The 19,791-nt window shown below is 36.2% G+C and overlaps 1 protein-coding gene across 1 annotated transcript in view; it reads right to left on the bottom strand.

Moving 5' to 3' along the window:
• Nucleotides 1-620: 620 nt before the first annotated feature.
• Nucleotides 621-19,791, bottom strand: part of ALDH1A1 (aldehyde dehydrogenase 1 family member A1) — a 53,889-nt gene continuing 34,718 nt past the window's right edge. The window contains exons 8-13 of the mRNA XM_040254161.1: nucleotides 18,927-19,029; nucleotides 16,697-16,881; nucleotides 13,436-13,600; nucleotides 7,843-8,000; nucleotides 6,284-6,358; nucleotides 621-1,226 (exon numbers count right to left, since the gene is read on the bottom strand). Coding sequence (XP_040110095.1) covers nucleotides 1,154-1,226; nucleotides 6,284-6,358; nucleotides 7,843-8,000; nucleotides 13,436-13,600; nucleotides 16,697-16,881; nucleotides 18,927-19,029 — 759 coding nt within the window. The 3' untranslated portion in view covers nucleotides 621-1,153. The remainder of the gene's footprint in view (nucleotides 1,227-6,283; nucleotides 6,359-7,842; nucleotides 8,001-13,435; nucleotides 13,601-16,696; nucleotides 16,882-18,926; nucleotides 19,030-19,791) is intronic.

Raw genomic sequence — 19,791 nt, forward strand, 5'->3', positions numbered from 1 at the left:
AAACAAGTTTTATGACTTCTCTCAGAACTTAGACTATGCCAATGTGCAATCAGCAACTCCGAGGGGAAAATATTATATAGAATTTTTTGATGGAATATGTCCAGAGGTACTATTTTGTAGGACTTCTTTCCTCTTTATTCATTGCAAATTTGCTCATCATTAAGTTCATATTCAGTCAAATTTCCTTCTTGCCTTTCCTAAGTTCATCAGTATTGGTCACCCTTTGGCATCTTACTGTAATCTTATGGTCTTTAATTCTCATTTACATTACATGCCCCATCTTTTTTTTTTTTTTCAGACAGTATCTTTGTTCTCTACATATTAAAGCATTTTGGATAATGGACCATCCACTATTAACCTATTTTCTACAACACCTAACATAGTGTCCAGAACTCTATAGGAACTCAGTAAATGTTTGCCACCTATCTCAAAATGTTTGCTTTTGATTTTAAAAATTCTTCCAGAAAATAAAATTTGTTTCTTTACTTATTTGAGAATGAGTAGATTAAACTTAATTTTTAAATACATCTTTATGTTCAATTTAACACTGCTTTCAAGTGACAGGGAGAGTAAATCACTATAGCCAAAAACTCTACTTAAAAAATTCACACTGAACAAGAATCATGCAAGGTTGTTTTTATTAAGGTGTATGTTTAGGTTACATCTAAGTATTTCAGGCATTACTTCATTTGACAAGCAGACATGACATTCTAGGAAACATTTCAACAAATTCCAAGGACTGAACCACTATGGAGAACAGAACATACCTAGTCTGAAGTTAACAGGTATAGTAAGTACTTCAAGAGGTCATCAAGAGAAAGATGCTAAATGACAACTTGTCCTCTTCTATAAAGTGATTATCCTAGGCAAGTAGCTACAAAGAGAAGCACATGGCTATTACAGAGCTAGAGAGATTGCATCCAAGTCCATCATTTTTATTTCAGGGAGGGCTTGGGTGTCATAGCAGAAGGCTGATGATTCTTTCAGAATAACATACACGTCAAGTTTTCTATGTGTAGTATTAATGCTAATATGATTAGCTTATGTTTAAAGAATCAAGGAAAGAACAATTTTGCATTTAAAACCACGAAGATACATTAGCCACTGCAGGAGATGCTTAGCCATCGAGGAGTCATCTCTGTACTCTCATAGCTTATGAGTTCTTCTGAGAAATTTTGATTGTGACCGTCTTGACTTCTGTGTATTCATGGAAACCATATTCTCCGCTAGAGAGTAGAGAAAAAAATGCATAGAATTTAGCAGAGCTGTACAAATACACTATGGTCAATGATTTTGTATAAGTTTGTTTCTGCTTATCTGACTAGGGACAATGGAAAATATTTTCTGTGGTCTGTGTACAGAAGCATTTCAAAAGGTAGCTAGCCTACCGTAAGATATCTGGTCTTATATAAATCCCCTTTGGGAAAACTTTACTTTTTTTTTTTTTTTTTGCATGCTTTAAATGATCATGTACACTCAGTTGACTTTTAAGGAAATTGTTCATATTTGACAATTTTTTCTACTTGACTATAAAAGTGCTCACCACACACAAACACAAGCCCAAGAGGAATTTTATCATTTCTAGTTTAGGTTCTAATATATAAGATGGGTGTATTACTAGAGGAAATGTAGTTATATTCAAAATATAATCACTTGGGTAGTACGGAAAAATTGTAAATTCAAGTTCAGCTTAGTGTATTCACCATTTCCTATTGGTCTAGAAATGAGGAAGTGGCTAACAATGACCAGGCTTCTATTTTCATTCTAACTTACCCTAGTAGTAGTAGTAGTGTTCGTTGCTCAGTAGTGTCCGACTCTTTGTGAACCCATGGACTGTGGCCCGCCAGGCTCCCCTGTCCATGAGGATTCTCCAGGCAAGAATACTGGAGTGGATTGCCATGCCCTTCTCCAGAGGATCTTCCCCACCCAGGGATCGAACCTGGGTCTCTTGCATTGCAGGCAAGAGACCCTGCTTAGCTTAGCTTAGCTTAGCTTAATTTAGCTTAAAACAGAATAGAATATTTTCTAGTTGTAGTTGTAGTGGTATCTTTTGATTCTTGACAAAGGCAAAAACACTCCAGAATAAAGCAAAACAAAAGGCTTGACCTTATTGTTACAGGTTTGTATTTGAGTGTAGGGTTGATTGTTTTGTTTTGATTTGAGAGGGGTAGAAGGTTCATTGGGCTAAAATGTGGGACTTTTTGTGAATTTTTTGATTCATGAAACACCTGTCATTTGCTATATAACTCTTAAATCCAACCCAAATGATGAGTAATTAAACATGAGTCAATCAATCAAAACTCTGATATCTTGCTATCAGTTTTATTGAGACCTCCTACCAGTTTTAGAAACTATGATTTACCCTTCCTTAAAGAGATAACCAAAAAAATTAGGTTAACTTATTCTCTATATTGTTTTGATAAAAGGATTAAATTACATGAACATAAGAGTACTCTTAAAATCATAACACTCGTGCACATGTAGACTTACAGAGGAAAAAGATCTTGATCCTTTCTACCCCTCCCCTTTGGTGATGTAGACAGGTATGTAGAAGACATCTTTTTCTCCTGGGTAACCTAATCCTCTTACACTGATTATTTTCTTGGACCATTAAGCTTCTGAAAATACCTTCTAAAAGCTTCAGTGAGCATGTTCTTCAAAGTAATTAAAGGGTTTAGCCCCAGTTGTCTGAAACCCATTAAAGGATAATATTTTAGTAAGTATTTTTATCTCACAAAGTTAGATATATTAACCCATGATTTTTGCCAATAGACTTTCCATTGTATTTTGGGTTACATGGACACTTGAAACTCTCAAGAGAGTACAAACTGTGATAATTGTCTTACTTAAGCTGAAATAAACCTTGCTTCTTAGTATTCTGATGTATAGACATTCTTATGTCTTGATACAACACAAAATACCTGTTTACATTTCTCTTTATATCGTTAGTCTATGAGTTATTGGTTCTGTGCTTCTAAAATTGTCAATGTACCAGTCACCTGGCACTTGATTCAAATGGTGATTCTATTTCAGCAGGTCTGGATAGAGTCCTGAGACTTTGCATTTCCAACACACTTTTAGATGATACCCATGCTTATTCCAGGGTGCACCCTGGAGTAATAAGATGCAGTAACATATTATGCCTGTTTTTCACCCTGTATCCAGAAGTTAGCTTGGCACTAATTAAGTAGGTACAGAGGAAATGTTTGCTGAACTCGTTTGGCAAATATAGTCAACCAAAATCTATTCATGTTAGCCCACCAGTTTATGATACTTTATTTCTCCCCATTTCTGAAAGGGACAGGAAGAAAGAAACATCTTGTGAGGCGTTGAGAGCCAATTAAGTTTGAAATGGTATGCTAGTAAAATCTCAAGTGACCTATGTTAATCTAAGTAAAAATGAGTCCAATTACACATAGAGAGGGATTTCTGCCATTTAACTCATTCCAGGGCTAATGTCATGATGGGAGTGCCAATTCTGTTTTGGACACCCGGCATCAGTACCTCAATGGGGTCTGTATACTATTATTTTTAGCTCTTTAAGATGATCAATTCTACCTTTCTATCTTTGAGGATAAACTGTACCTGAACTCTTGGGAGTCATTTGAGATTATTGCTTCAGCCATGCTCTTTAAACTTCTTGCAGTGGATGGCATTAAATTTGCTAACTTTGGTTTCAGATAGACATTAACACTAGAATCCTCAGCTGGGATTTTTGAAGTAAAAATTACAGTATAACGTTTTCCTTTATATTTTCAATAAGGAAGTTATCTATACCCATATTCCACATTTTTGGGGAATAATTTATGGTCGATTCTCTTCATCCTTCTCTTATTTGATTCATTATGTCTTGAACATAAAGTTTGACTAAATTGTATCTAACAATCTAACAAAATTTATATGTCTAGTCTGCTTTAATCATTTCCTCCCTTCTGATTATTTTATTTTCAACATTCCTAGGGAATTGTATTGGATATCTGGGCCAGCAATCAACTAATCTTCAAAATAATCTGAGTTTCATTATAGTTCTTTGTACGAAGTACTTAGCGCTCCCAAGGGACTCCCCAATAATGGATATTATAAGGAAAAAGAACTTGGGGAGGGTGAACTATTTGTTGAGTCCCCACCACTTTGTGACAGTTACAGTACTAAGGAATGAATAGGAAGTATGTTCTCTAACTCTCAAAACCATCTTAAAAGGAATATTAGCATTTCCCTTTTAAGTAGAAGAAAACAGAGGCTCAGAAGTTAGATAACTTGAACTGGGTTGCAAGGCTAGCAAGTGGTGGAGTCAGGATTCAAATGCAGGCTGGTTAGTTTCCAAGTATGCTTTCTCAGCTATGTTGTGCACTTTTGAATTGATCTTTTGCTACTCTGCATCTCCAACAACATTCTAAAGCTATCCATGGCTTTTCACTGCTCCACTAATAAATGTAAGCTGATTTTCTTGAATTCAAGCCTTCTTAATCTGTATCCTATTTAACTCTGAAATCATACTTCCCCCATAATTCCCTACCAGCTAGGCAAATTCACTCACCCCTCAATATTCTACCTGGATTGTTCCTTCACAAATGTCCTCTTCTCTACTTCCTAACATCTGACACTTGTTTCCTGCCCTAGATCAAGTCCTATCTTTTCTGTTACATCTTCTCTTATTCTATCAGCTGTCTTTATCAATTGAATTTCCACAGGAGGGTTAGAACCACAGACTCTTAGGCATGGAAAAGAGCTCATAGACCTTTTACTTTCTTACCTGACTCCTATCCCCACCACAAATGCTGACTTTAACAGATGGAAATAGTGAGACTTAGAGAGATGGTGCAAATGTTATAGTCTAGAGGTGCACAGATTTTCTATGCTCTAATACTGCACTCTGCATTTTAATTGCTTCTCTACCTCCATGACCTATGGATTCACAGTCTGTTAATATTTATCTCATAGTATGTGTTTATTTTTCACTGTATATATACATATATATATCTGTTACATGTTCCTCGTGTCACTACAATTATATGGAAGATGGGACATGGTATAGTGTTTGTAGGGCTCCAAGGACCTCATATATAGAGTAACTACTTAATGAAAGTATATTGAGAAAGAGGATGGATCATTTTAACATGGCCCCCTTTCACTGACTCCCCAAAGACAGTTGTTCATTGCAATATTGTTTTATTTAAATGACAAGTACCTAGCTATTTAATACTCTCAGACAGAGGCTAATTTTTACTTGCCATTTACAAAATGAGCAGTTTCACTGTTTGATTTCATAAGGTTTGAATATGATATGACTTTTCTTTATGATTTTTTAAATTTATTGATAAATGTAAGAAAATTTTAAGAATTAAGAAGATTAAAATTGCTTGAGCAAAATTGATCAAACATTACCACTACTTGCTATGCATAAATATGTATGTGTATATTTTTAAAAGTCAGTATGTCCCAGTTTGAAAAAAACTGAAGGCTCATAAATTCATTTATATAATATATATATCCTCAATGTAGTCATGATTGTAAAACATGTTTTCCTTGAATAAATTTTCCTTTCAATTTAAATTTTAGAACCAAAAACAACTCATTCAGGTTATGTAAATTTTTAGAGTCACATCTCTAAAAATATTAACAATGAGAATCATTCCTCCTACACTGAAAAGTATTTTGAGATAAAGACACCTAATTTGTTCATTTAAGAGATATATTCAAATAGCTGAAGCATTCTTATATTTGCACACTTTTTACAATCACCAATTGGTAGTTTCCACCTCCTTTCTGGAAATGTTCCCCAAATTACATTCATGTATCCAGCAAACAAAAAGTTGGCACTATTTCAAGAACCGATGTAAAGTGCTTAGTATGATCTCTTACAAAAAGTTTAATAAATAATATTTCCCTCTGCCATCACATTTTTGCACTTTTGAGAGTAAATCCAGCATTTAAAAACTATTTGACAGTATAAATCTCCAGGAAAGCACAGAAGCAGGTTTTAATTTGAATAGTAACTTCCCTGGTGGCTCAGATGGTAAAGAATCTGCCCGCAATGTAGGAGATGCGGGGTTCAGTCCCTGTTTTGGGAAGAGCCCCTGCAGGAGGAAAGAGCAACCCACTCTAGCATTCTTGCCTGAAGAACTGCATGGACAGAGGAGCCTGGCGGGCTACAGTCTATGGGGTCCCAAAGAGTGGGACACGATTGAGTGACTAACTCTTTCACTTTCAAGGATTATCATAATTCCTTCAGAGTGATAACCATTTTTATCAAGATAAATATCTTAATGAAAGTTATTCTTACAGTTCTCGTCCATTTCCAGACATCTTGAATCCACCAAAGGGGCACTGGGCAGATACCACACTATAGCAGTTCACCCTGAAAAGGAAAGAAGTACATTATAGCTCACACTTAACCTACTTAGAACTCCTAAATTTGGAATTTTTGAAATTCAGAAAGTTCTTTAACAACTCTATTAATTTTAGTGTTACATAGTCACTTAAAAAAATAGCACCATAAATTAGAATGCAGGAGTGTAAGTATATGCATACATACTGACTAGAAATAAAAGCAATGATCAGATGCTATGTGTGGATAGCCATGTTGGCGGTACACCATGTCCCTGAGAAGTTATAGCTTGAATTATAAAAGATAGAATACCCAACATACTATAAGTGGATGGATACCATTTGTGAGAGATTAGAGTTTGTTGGATGAGTATTCTTTACTGCCTATATTCAATAAGCTTTGTGGTTCTTTTGCAGGTTGTTTCCTTAGGCTAGAATCAATTTTCTTTTGTAATTGTAATATATCTCATATTACTTAGTTCATTTTTTTCATTAATTAATTGAAAAAATTGCTTAAACAGAGGCTATGGCAGGAGTTGAATTTCATTATATAATTTTTTTTATCCTTTGCCATGTTTGTAAAAAGTTTCAAAATGTCTATATGAACAAATATAATTATAAAAACATAAATAATTAGAATTTTAAAAAACTACATCCAGATTCAGTAACAATCACTGATGTAATTGGTGGATTTGATGCATACCCACCTCCACTGACATCAGTGTAGATATTTTTAAAGTTCCCCAGACAATTCTAATGCACAGCCACTGTTGAGAATCACTGCTTTAGAGAAATAATCTGAACCTCAGCAGTCATTTATTGTGTGATCTTGGTCAATTACATAAACCCACTAAACTACTGTTTTTTTTGTCTATAAATTTACCATACCAATCAACAGTTGCAGTAAGGTAAAATGAGATAATAAATGTGAGGACTACAGTGTACTTCCCTGGTAGCTCAGATGGTAAAGCGTCTGTCTACAATGCGGGAGACTCAGGTTTAATCCCTGGGTTGGGAAGATCCCCTGGAGAAGGAAATGGCAATCCACTCCAGGACTATTGCCTGGAAAATCCCATGGACAGAGGAGCCTGGTCATCTACAGCTCATGGGGTCACAAAGAGTCGGACACAACTGAGAGACTTCACTTCACTTCACAGTGTGGGGCTTAGCACAGAATATACGGTAATGAAATAGTGACTGTCCCATTGCTTCAGAAAAAAAGATTCTAGAGCTATCGAGAAGGACAAGGATTTTTGGCTGCCTCCTAAACTTTTCAACATCTCAAGGATAAATACTTTTCATGGATTTGGGTGTGACATTATCAGCAAGAAAAATAATCTTGGGCTGTTACTGGGACTGAGTGGACAAAGTACAATTTGATGGAACAAAAATAACTAACAAAGCAGTCCAGAGACTAGGGGCTAGGCAGGGATCAGTGTGAGAGTCAGAGAAAGTTCAAAGTAACCTGTTATGTGGTTAAGATGGAAAAGGTGACATTACATAGGTCTGACTTACCACACGGTTCCAGACTGCAAAGCAGAGGAGACTGTGATGGCTTTATCAATATCGTTGGTAAAAATTCCTGCTGATAACCCATAGAAAGTATTGTTTGCTCTCTTGATTACATCATCTAAAGACTTAAACTTCATGATTTGCTGCACAGGTCCAAATATCTATACAAAAAGAAATGAATGAAATAAGTCAAAGTAATAGATTACAACTAAGTATTTGTATATAATGCTCATAGTGAAAGTGAAGTCGCTCAGTCGTGTCCGACTCTTTGAGACCCCCTGGGCTGTAGCCTACCAGGTTCCTCTGTCCATGGGATTTTCCAGGCAATAGTCTTGGAGTGGATTGCCATTTCCTTCTCCAGGGGATCTTCCCAACCCAGGGATCGAACCCGGGTCTCCTGCATTGTAGACAGACGCTTTACCATCTGAGCCACCAGGGAAGTCATATAATGCTTATAAATATGTCTAAATAATATGTAAATAAAATATTTATATTTAGTTCAGTTCAGTCGCTCAGTCATGTCTGACTCTTTGCGACCCCATGAACCGCAGCACACCAGGCCTCCCTGTCCATCACCAACTCCTGGAGTTTACCCAAACTCATGTCCATGAGTCAGTGATGCCCTCCAACCATCTCATCCTCTGTTGCCCCCTTCTCCTCCTGCCCTCAATCTTTCCCAGCATCCGAGTCTTTGCAAATGAGTCAGCTCTCCACATTAGGTGGACAAAGTATTGGACTTTCAACTTCAACATCAGTCCTTCCAATGAACACTCAGGACTGATCTCCTTTACAATGGACTAGTTGGATCTCCTTGCAATCCAAGGGACTCTCAAGAGTATTCTCCAACACCACAGTTCAAAAGCATCAATTCTTCGGCACTCAGCTTTCTTTATAGTTCAACTCTCATATCCATACATGACCACTGGAAAAACCTTGACTAGACGGACCTTTGTTGCCAAAGTAATGTCTCTGCTCTTTAATACGCTGTCTAGGTTGGTCATAACTTTCCTTCCAAGGAGCAAGTGTCTTTTAATTTCATGGCTGCAATCACCATCTGCAGTGATTTTGGAGTCCAGAAAAATAAAGTCAGCCACTTTTTCCATTGTTTCCCCATTTATTTGCCATGAAGTGATGGGACCGGATGCCATAATCTTAGTTTTCTGAATGTTGACCTTTAAGCCAACTTTTTCTCTCCTTTCACTTTCATCAAGAGGCTTAGTTCTTCACTTTCTGCCATAAAGGTGGTGTCATCTGCATATCTGAGGTTATTGATATTTCTCCCGGCAATCTTGATTCCAGTTTGTGCTTCTTCCAGCCCAGCATTTCTCATGATGTACTCTGCATAGAAGTTAAATAAGCAGGGTGACAATATATAGGCTTGACATACTCCTTTTCCTATTTGGAACCAGTCTGTTGATCCATGTCCAGTTCTAACTGTTGCTTCCTGACCTGTATACAGATTTCTCAAGAGGCAGGTCAAGTGGTCTGGTATTCCCATCTCTTTCAGAATTTTCCACAGTTAATTGTGATCCACACAGTCAAAGGCTTTGGCATAGTCAATAAAGCAGAAATAGATGTTTTTCTGGAACTCTCTTGCTTTTTCCATGATCCAGCAGATGTTGGCAATTTGATCTCTGGTTCCTCTGCCTTTTCTAAAACCAGCTTGAACATCTGGAAGTTCACAGTTCATGTATTGGTGAAGCCTGGCTTGGAGAATTTTGAGCATTACTTTACTAGCATGTGAGATGAGTGCAATTGTGCGATAGATTGAGCATTCTTTGGCATTGCCTTTCTTTGGGATTGGAATGAAAATTGACCTTTTCCAATTCTGTGGCCACTGCTGAGTTTGCCAAATTTGCTGACATATTGAGTGCAGCACTTTCACAGCATCATCTTTTACTGTTTGAAATAGCTCAACTGGAATTCCATCACCTCCAGTAGCTTTGTTTGTAGTGATGCTTCCTAAGGCCCACTTGACTTCACATTCCAGGATGTCCGGCTCTAGGTGAGTATGAGTGATCATACCTTCATGCTTATCTGGGTTGTGAAGATCTTTTTTGTATAGTTCTGTGTATTCTTGCCACCTCTTAATATCTTCTGCTTCTGTTAGGTTCATACCATTTCTGTACTTTATTGAGCCCATCTTTGCATGAAATGTTCCCTTGGTATTTCTAATTTTCTTGAAGAGAATTTATATTCAGTATTTCATATAAATATACTTATGTTTTATATTGACTATAAGGCACTTAGCACATAGTAAACAATCACTAAATGCTATTTTGTTATCAATAAAAATAATAGAAAGTACAACCAATATCCCTCAAACCACAGACCATTATAAGCTACAGCAAATATTCTTTAAAAATATTAGCAATTAGTGTTCACCAATACCTACAAAGAATTATATACCGTCACCAAATGAGGTTCATTCTAGAGATGCAAGGCTGATTCAGCATTCAAAACTCAATCAGTGTATATCATATTAATAGAATGAGGGAAAAAATACCACATAATCATCTTGGTTGATGCAGGAAAATCATTTGATAAAATCCAACCTTCCTTTCCTTTCTTTTCAACAAATTAAAAATAAAAAGGCATTTCCTTTCAACAAATTAAAAATAAAAAGGTATTTCTGAACCCGATCAAAGGCATTTATGAATATCTTACAGGTAACATCATATTCAATGGTAAAGACTGAAGGCTTTCCTCCTGAGATAGAGAGCAAAAAGATACCCATGTTTACTGATTTTATTTAACACAGTCCTGGAATTATAGCAAGTGAAAAAGGCAAGAAAAAGAAATAAAAAGGCATATAGATTAGAAATGAATAAAATTGTCCCCATTTGTAGATGACATAATCATCTACATATAAATTACCAAGGAATCTCCAAAACCCTTCTAAAATATCCAAGTTCAGTGATGTTACAGGATATAATAAAATATACAAAAACCAAGTACACTTGTATTAATACATACTAGCAATGAACATGTGCATGTTGAAATCAGAAATAACCATTTACTCAAAAAATAGTTAGGTATAAGTCCAATACAACATTTATGGGACTTTTATACTGAAAACTACAAAGTGCTAATGAAAGAAATAAAAGAAGATATACATAAATGGAGAGACCTACTATGTTCAATAACTGGAAGTTTTAACACAATAAAGATGTTAATTCTCTCCTAACAGATTGATATGTTTAACACAATTCCTCTCAAAATTCCAGCAAGATTTTAAAATACTTATGAATAGGTTATTCTAAAATGTATATGGAAGAGCAAAAGAATTAGCTTAGCTAAAACAATTTGGAAAAGAATAAAGTTAGAGAATGCAGTCTTTCCAATTTCAAGACTAATTATACAGCTACTAAAATCAAGAGAATATATTTAATATTTTGTAATAATCTATATTGAAAAGGATCTGAAAAAGAATCACTGAACCACTTTTATGTGTACCTGAAACTAACACAACATTATAAATCAACTATACTTCAGTAAAAATAATTATATTTAAAAATGGAATATAGGTAGAGAAATAGACACATAGATCAATTGAAGGGTAGAGAACACAGAAATTGATACACAAATACACATAACTGAAATGCTGACAGTTGCAAAAGTAATGAAGTGGAAGAAAAACTGCCTTTTCAACAAATGATGCTGGAGCGATTGAACATATAGACAAAAACAAACAACCTTTACTTAAATCTCACACCTTGTATAAAAATTAACCTAAAATGGATCACAGACTTATGTGTAAAACATAGACTGTAAAGCTTTTAGAAATAATTAAAAAATTACACAAAAAAAGTTTTTTTTGGATCTAGGAGTAAATAAAGTGTAGCTCATAAGATTTGACACCAAAAATACTATTCATAAAAAGAAAAATGAATAAATTGGATTTCCTTAAAATTAAAAACTTTGGTCTGAGAAGGACCCTGCCTGGTAAGAAAATGAAAAGACAAGATACAGCCTGGGAGAAAATATTTACAAACCACAGAGCTAAGAAACAGTAAGTGTCTAGAATGTATAAGGAACTCTCAAAACTCAACAGTAAAAAGCAAACACTCCAGTTAGCACATGGGCAAAAGAAATCCTTTTATCAAGGAAGATATCAGATGGCAAATAATCCCAGGTAAAGATGTTCAATATTACCAGCCACTGCTGCTGCTGCAGCTAAGTCCCTTTAGTTCTGTCCAACCCGATAGACGGCAGCCCACCAGGCTCCTCTGTCCCTAGGATTCTCCAGGCAAGCATACTGGAGTGGGTTGCCATTTCCTTCTCCAGTGCATGCATGCATACTAAGTCGCTTCAGTCGTGTCTGTCTCTGTGCGACCTTATGGACAGCAGCCCTCCAGGCTCCTCTGTCCACAGGATTCTCCAGGCAAGCATACTGGAGTGGGTTGCCATTTCCTTCTCCCTAGCAGCCACTAAGGAAATGCAAATTTAAACCTCAATGAGCTATCACACCTATCAGAATGGCTAAAATAAAAAATATTTACAACACAAAAATAGTTAGCAAGGATGCAGAGAAATTGGGATCATTCATATACTGCTAATGGAAATATGAAATTGTTCAGCCACTCTGGAAGATTAGCAGTTTCTTAAAAAGCTGTATCCACCATATGACCCAGGAATTATATTTCTGGGCATTTACCCCAGAGAAGTGAAAACTTACCTTTACACAAAAGCCTGTATACTGATATTTATAACAGCATTATTTAAAGTAGTCTCAAACTGGAAATAGCCCAAACTTCTTCTTCAATGAGTGAATGGTTAAACAACTATGGTGCACTCATACTATGAAATACTCACCTATAAATAGGAGCAAATTATTCTTACATGCAACAACCTAGATAAATCTACAGAGAATTATGATGGGTGAAAAAATGTCAATCCAAAGTTTGCATGATGTATGAATTCACTTATGTAACATTCTTGAAATGACAAAATTATAGAAATAAAGACGACATTAGTGGTGAAGAGAAAGCTGAGGATTGAGAATGGGGTGGCTTAGGAGGATATAGATCTGGCTATGAAAGGAAAACATGAGAAATTCATGTGATGATGAAATGTTCTATGTCTTGACTGTATCAATGTTAACATACTCTTTGTGATATTATAGTTTTATAAGATGTTACCTATTGAAGGAAACCGAGTACATGGGATCTTTCTGTATTAATATTCTCACAGTGACAACTGGATCTAAAATTATCTCAAAATAAGGAGTTTAATTTTTAAAAACTGCATATCACTTTATTCTTGTCCAATTATTTTCAAATATATTATTTCCAAAGGAGAAAAAAGCATCAGTGGATGTGGAATTGTATTTTCCATTTAAGTTTGTGAAGGAAACATCTAGCAATTGTTAAGCATCCTTATCTGTGTTCATCTGGAAATTCTTGGCCTGACCAATGAATTCCTGACTATTTTTAGTCTTAATAAAAAATAATCATTTATCAGTATTAGAAATGAAGAGTAACATTTATTGAGAAAGGTGTTCAAAGAGCTGAGTATGTTAAAGAAATACTTTGTATATATCCATGCAGACAAAATATGGCAAAAAAAGAGAACAGAACAGAATGAAACCATTTACCTCCTCTTTGGCAATGCGCATATCATCAGTAACATCAGAGAAAACTGTGGGTTGGATAAAGTAGCCTTTATTCCCCCAAGGGCCTCCGCCACATTCCAGCTTGGCCCCCTCCTTCTTCCCACTTTCAATGAGGTCAAGTATTTTTTCATATTGTTCTTTATCAATCTATTGGAAAATATCACATGAAAAGTTAGAAAAAGTGGCAACTTGTAAAGATAATAGTTTGCCCAGCCTGTAAATAAGGGTTTCAAAATGCTCAGATATTGTTATTAAGTTACATATTCCAACCAAAACAGCTGATAGAGGTTCAGATTCATTGTTGGGCATGTTTAATTCTCATGACTTTTCTGGAAAGAAACCTTGAAGATAAATGTTTGTATTTAGCATTTGTTTTACAGTTATACAAGAGAAGTATATTGGCACTGCAAACATGTGTATACCTTTTCATGTGTATGTGCCCAGACACTTAAGTCGTATCCTACTCTTTGCGACCCCGCGGAACATATCCCAACAGGCTCCTCTGTCCATGGGATTTTCCCAGGCAAGAATACTGGAGTGAGTTGCCTCCTCCAGGGGCTCTTCCTGACCCAGGGATTGAACATGCATCTCTTGTGTCTCCTGCATTGGCAGGCAGATTCTTTACCTTGAGCCACCTGGGAAGTCCACACTTTTTCATACAACTGTCATTTACTTACACGGAAAGAAATGCCTGTTAATCATCAACTAGTCTTACCTGGAAACTGTAATCCTAACGGAAATTAAAAGACAGAAGATAAAAAAGAAAACTTTGATATTGGGTTTCATTAGACCTGGTAGTTATAAAGCAGATGCTTTGTGACTTCAGGAAGACTTTCAGATCTTTAGACCTCAGGATGAGATTCTCCTCCTGACCACCCTCTGTGGCCAGGTCCATGCTGACCACAGCCTAGGTATCTCACCCACTTCAGGTCCCTCCAGGGCAGTCAACAGGTCTGGTTCTAATTTCTGACCTGTCCTGATTGTTGCCAACCTGCTTTGTTAAATGGACCACATCTGAATATATTTTAAGAACTACAGAACTTAAATATTTTGTCAAACTATATTTTTATAAGGAAAAGAATGACTCCAGAATTCTAACTGGGAACATCAGGAGCACATACCTCTTCTCCATGCACCAGAATTGGGCCTACCTATTACCTCAATTCCTACTTGGTGCAGGGGGGCGGTGAAGACTGCCTTGTCTCAGATGTGGCTGGAGTTAAGATTTAAAGGGAAAACACTGGAGATCCAGGAGTTAAGGTGAAAGCCTCTCGCCAATTTACCTTGTCTCTACTCACTACTTAAAAAGTTGTTCTTTATCTTTCTCTTCGACACTACAATCTCCTGTGTCTTCTAAATCCCAGGAAAAGGCTTCATAAAGTTCTCAATGCACACAATCCAGCTCCTATGTCCAATTAGATTAAGTGCTATGTGTGTGTGTATATATATATATAACAAATTCTTCCTTGGTAAAGTCCTTTTCCAATTTGATTTCAAAGACCACAATGTGCATTTCCTTAAGGATTTGGAAATAAGCAGTATTTTCACTTGAAAAAGAAATTATAATATCCATATATATACATAATTTTATAAGTTACAACACATATTAAAGCTTATAAATGAGTGTCTCCATAAGTTCTTTCTTATAACAATAGAGAATATTTTAAAAGGTAAAGATGTCTCATGGACTTTTAAGTCTTTGCCTTCTCAAAGTCCCAACACATCTACTTTTTCTACTTATTCAGTGCAACCTGTGACCAAAATCTTTTCACTTATAAAGATTAAATTATTATGTTAAGCAGTTAGATCACTAGATTATTCACTTAAGAACCCTATGGATGGAAATTTACTTCAAGTCTACTTTAACTTCCTTCTCTTAGGAATAATGAAGTGTCCTAGCTCAATTTTTGAGCCTCTGGTTGAATCTTGCAGACCCCCTGATGGGGAGAAGTATTGCTTGACAACATTGAATATTAAGTTATATTCTCTTCCCTCATTCTCTCTTCTTTCCTTTTTTCTTCACATATATATATTTCTATCTACCTATCTATCTATCCATTGATATGTATCATCTATCTATCTATTTATTTATCTATGTCTATTTGATATATTTGTCTCAAATGGGAAATGTGCTTTACTTTTCCATAGATAGATATTTAGAGAAAGAAATAATCACAGGTAAAACCTTAGAGTCTCATACTTTCTTAGAATAGGAGACCAAATCAAAATTGAATTTACTACATGTCTTGGCATCCGTATGAAAAGTTACCCAATACGATCAAAATTAGCAACTACTTCTACGTACTCACTAAACACAAAGATAAATATAAAATATAACAGGCTTAGACTTAACAAAATGTATAAGTCCTTTTTACCAGTTATTTTAGGGCTTTTAGGTTTCAATATTTGGTATTGCCTAAGTCCTAAAATTTTCCTAGTTGAATATCTTGGCATAAGGAGAAAAATACAAGACAGCCTTTTAGCTTTCTACACTGTAAATGCTATGAAATCACATAAAAACTCTGCTCTGGATCAAGACCTCAAAGAGCAGGAGTAAATTTAGCATCTAAAGTCCAGGATCTTGAAAACAGACAAAGAACAAAGAACTGTGTGAGGGAGAGGGAAAGCTGGGCTTTTGACAAGAGAGACACTCTCACTGACAGTGGTTCTAAGCCAACAGAAGAAAATGGGGACCCTCAGGAATAACTGGGCTTTAACAACTAAAATGGGAAGTTTGGTACAAAGTCAGAACTCAACAAGACATTTTAGGACACTCGTGCTATTTTTAGAAGGTCATAGTGACTAAAGAATTTGGAAAGAATTTAGCCATGCCAGCTGCCTATATCTGTGGGATGCAGGCTGAAAAAAAGGATTGATGCTGAGGATGAAATAAACAATAGGATGGTATAAGAACTTCCAAGTGGATAGGAACTGTATATAGGACATCAGAGGTGTACAGACTGAGAAAAACAAATCTTAAGTATTTGTTACTTTTCCTCATGTCTTTAATTTCCAACATCTCTATAACTGTTTCTGGATGTGAAAACTGGGCAACACAAAATCAAATACTTTCTTTATCATTGGGAGTTCAATTCATTATTTTTTTAGTCGCTAAACTGATGCAATATCATCACCAAGGAATATATGTGGATGGGAAATAATCATATTCAATTAAAACCAGACCTAAAGAAGATACTTTACTCTTACGCCCTGTGAACGTTAGTCCATCAATTTTACACTCACCTGAGGGCCTTGACTGACTCCTGGGGTCAGAGGATTTCCAAGAACATACTTTTTCGCCCGCTCAACACTCCTTCGAACAAACTCATCGTAAATTGATTCTTCTACAAAGAGACGGGATGCAGCTATACAACATTGGCCCTGGTGATAGAATACTCCTTGGTGTGCAAATTCAACAGCATTGTCCACTGCAGAGAAGACATTCATGTTAAAGAAAAGGCATTTTCTAAAAATAATATATTTTTTATATATCTTTCTTAGAGGCGATATGGTGGTATAAAAAAATCACGAGTCATGTAGTCAAACATAGATTCAATATATTTTACCTCTTACCAGTCAGGTGACAAATGAGCCTTTCTGATTCTTTATTTGCTACTCAAATGATAGTAAAATAGTAAATTCTGAAATATAATGGTAATCAATACAACTTTAATATGAATAATGACAAAATTTGGAAAGTAATCTATGATTAAATCTTACTTCAAGTGACTTTTATAAGTACTTCCGTTTATAATTCAATGACTGAATATTTCTTTCAGGTCTCAGGTTTTAACTAATGACAAAGAAAATATAAAATATCCACTATGTTAAGAATGTAAAAACATTCTTATATACTCTGATCAACAGAAAAAGTGGTATTTCTAAGAAAAATCATAACCCCCTCAAAACCCCAAACAATTAATATTCAGAATTGCTCAACCACCTTACAACCCTATTCTATGAAAATTTTTCCAAATTTATCTAAAGTGTGCCATGTTATTTCACATATGCCTATAAATTCTTATGTGTTTATTTGAAATGGTTACCTGGGTCTTAAAAAGAGGAAATAGTTTGTTTCATTAGCAGATCCTAAACAACCAGAAGAAAATTTTCTTTGCATTTTAATTTTTTGAATGCCGGAGATTTAACATTATAGCAACTGGCTATTGCTATCTTTATTGGGGGCTTCCCTTGGTGGTTCGGATGGTAAAAAGTCTACCTGCAATGCAGGAGACCTGGGTTTGATCCCTGAGTTGGGAAGATCCTCTGGAGGAGGGCATGGCAACCCACTCCAGCATTCTTGCCTGGAGAACTTTGATGGATAGAGGAGTCTGGCGGGCTACAGTCCATGAGGTTACAAAGAGTTGGACACGACTGAGTGACTAAGCACAGCGTCTTTATTTTGCAAACTAATCACATATGCTTAAGTTGTAGTGAAAGCACTTTACAGAAAGGTTTGGTAAAATGAGAAATCATGTCATGTCTGTATAATGTATAATAAGGTGAGTGAGTGAAGTCGCTCAGTCGTGTCCGACTCTTTGTGACCCCATGGACTGTAGCCTACCAGGCTCCTCTGTCCATGGGATTTTCCAGGCAATAGTACTGGAGTAGATTGCCATTTCCTTCTCCAGTATAATAAGGTAGCATGCTCTAAAAAGTTGATTGCCTCAAACCAATAATGCAGCTCTTAAAGATACAGAGGAATGTTTGATCGTCTTCTGCTAACTTCTAATTAGGAAATAACTGTGGCATTCTACTTGATAATATAATCAGGATGAGCTTAGGATATAATGGGGAGTCCTATCATAATTAGAGATTTAATATATGTAAATTCAACTATACCTGCTAGAAAAAAAAAATGAAAGGAATGATTTAAATAGCTGGTGTCCTTTCCTCTGGCCATTTCATTCAATGAACGTGTGATCCAGACAGAAGGGAGAGGACAAATGCACGACTTGCTGTTTCTCCAGCTGGTCTCGTGCAACATGTCTGAGGGCATCTTACCACACTTAAGGTGGTGCTAATATTTAAGGGATGAAATTAAGAATATACTTTATGGCTCCTAAATGCATAACAGTTTCTCTAGAGTTCAGCTGAGAAAACACCAACAGAGCTATGAAGGAAGCCCGAGAAAACAGCTGCTGCTGCTAAGTCGCTTCAGTCGTATCCAACTCTGTGCGACCCCACAGACGGCAGCCCACCAGGCTCCCCCGTCCCTGGGATTCTCCAGGCAAGAACACTGGAGTGGGTTGCCATGTCCTTCTCAATCTATTCCTAATTAGGAAGAAATCGTGTCTGTGTTGGACTTATCTAGGTTTTATAACTTTAGGACAGTTTAACAGATTTTTAAGAGTGTATTTGAACTCTGGTTAATGCCTTACACTTTGACATTAAAAGGAAACCCTTTACTGTATGGTACTACCCAGCCAAAAAGGAGGAAGTGTGAGAAGTGAGCAGAGAGGCTTTTACTCACAGTCGGCATCAGCAAACACAATGCAAGGACTCTTTCCCCCTAGTTCCAGGGAAACCCTTTTCAGATTGCTTTTCCCAGCAGCTTCTTTGATCAGTTTGCCAACCTGAAATGGAGCATTACAAAGAAGGAGGCTTAATCTGTTCCCATCAAGGCAAGTTTCTTTAGCAATTTAAATTTTATGACATTTGTGGGAGAAATGGGAGAAATGGCATTTTTTCAGATTTGGCTGCTTCCACTACCAAAGGCTCTTCTATCCAAGCATAAACATATGATATATCATGAAAACAGATATATTGAATGTAATAACTGATTTGATGGACATGATTCTACTGTACATAGCACAACAGGAGTTTACTTTTCATTTTAACCAGAGCTTCATCTTTCTTCTGTTCAATCTGATATATCATGATTTAACCATAACTTACTCTGTTTTGACTTTTCATCCCTCTGTTGAAATACAGAAAACTCTATCCATATCCAAACAAAGTAGCATATTTACCACCCCCGAATCTCTGCTTCTCAGTACATGCTCACCCCAACTTGGGCTACCTCCAATCCTATCATTCCTTAGGGTCCAGCTTGTATCTTAGCTCCTCTTTAGCATTCTATGATGACTCAAGATGAACATGACCCTTTCTTTCTCTGATCCCCAGTAAATTCCCTCAAAGGAACTCTTTCAGAGTTTCCTGTGGATTGTATCATTTGTACACACATCAATTTCCCAAACAGATGTCACCTGCCTGGTAGCAGTAACTGTTTCTCTCTCACTCTGTCTTTCTCTTGCTGTCCTCCATACCTTGAATATTGGAACTTGGAGAAAGAAATTGGATCTGTACTCTGTGCTGCTACTTTAGTTAGCCAGAAT

The sequence above is a fragment of the Oryx dammah genome, unplaced genomic scaffold (genome assembly GCF_014754425.2).
Source record: "Oryx dammah isolate SB20612 unplaced genomic scaffold, SCBI_Odam_1.1 HiC_scaffold_1, whole genome shotgun sequence".
Lineage (NCBI taxonomy): Eukaryota > Metazoa > Chordata > Mammalia > Artiodactyla > Bovidae > Oryx > Oryx dammah.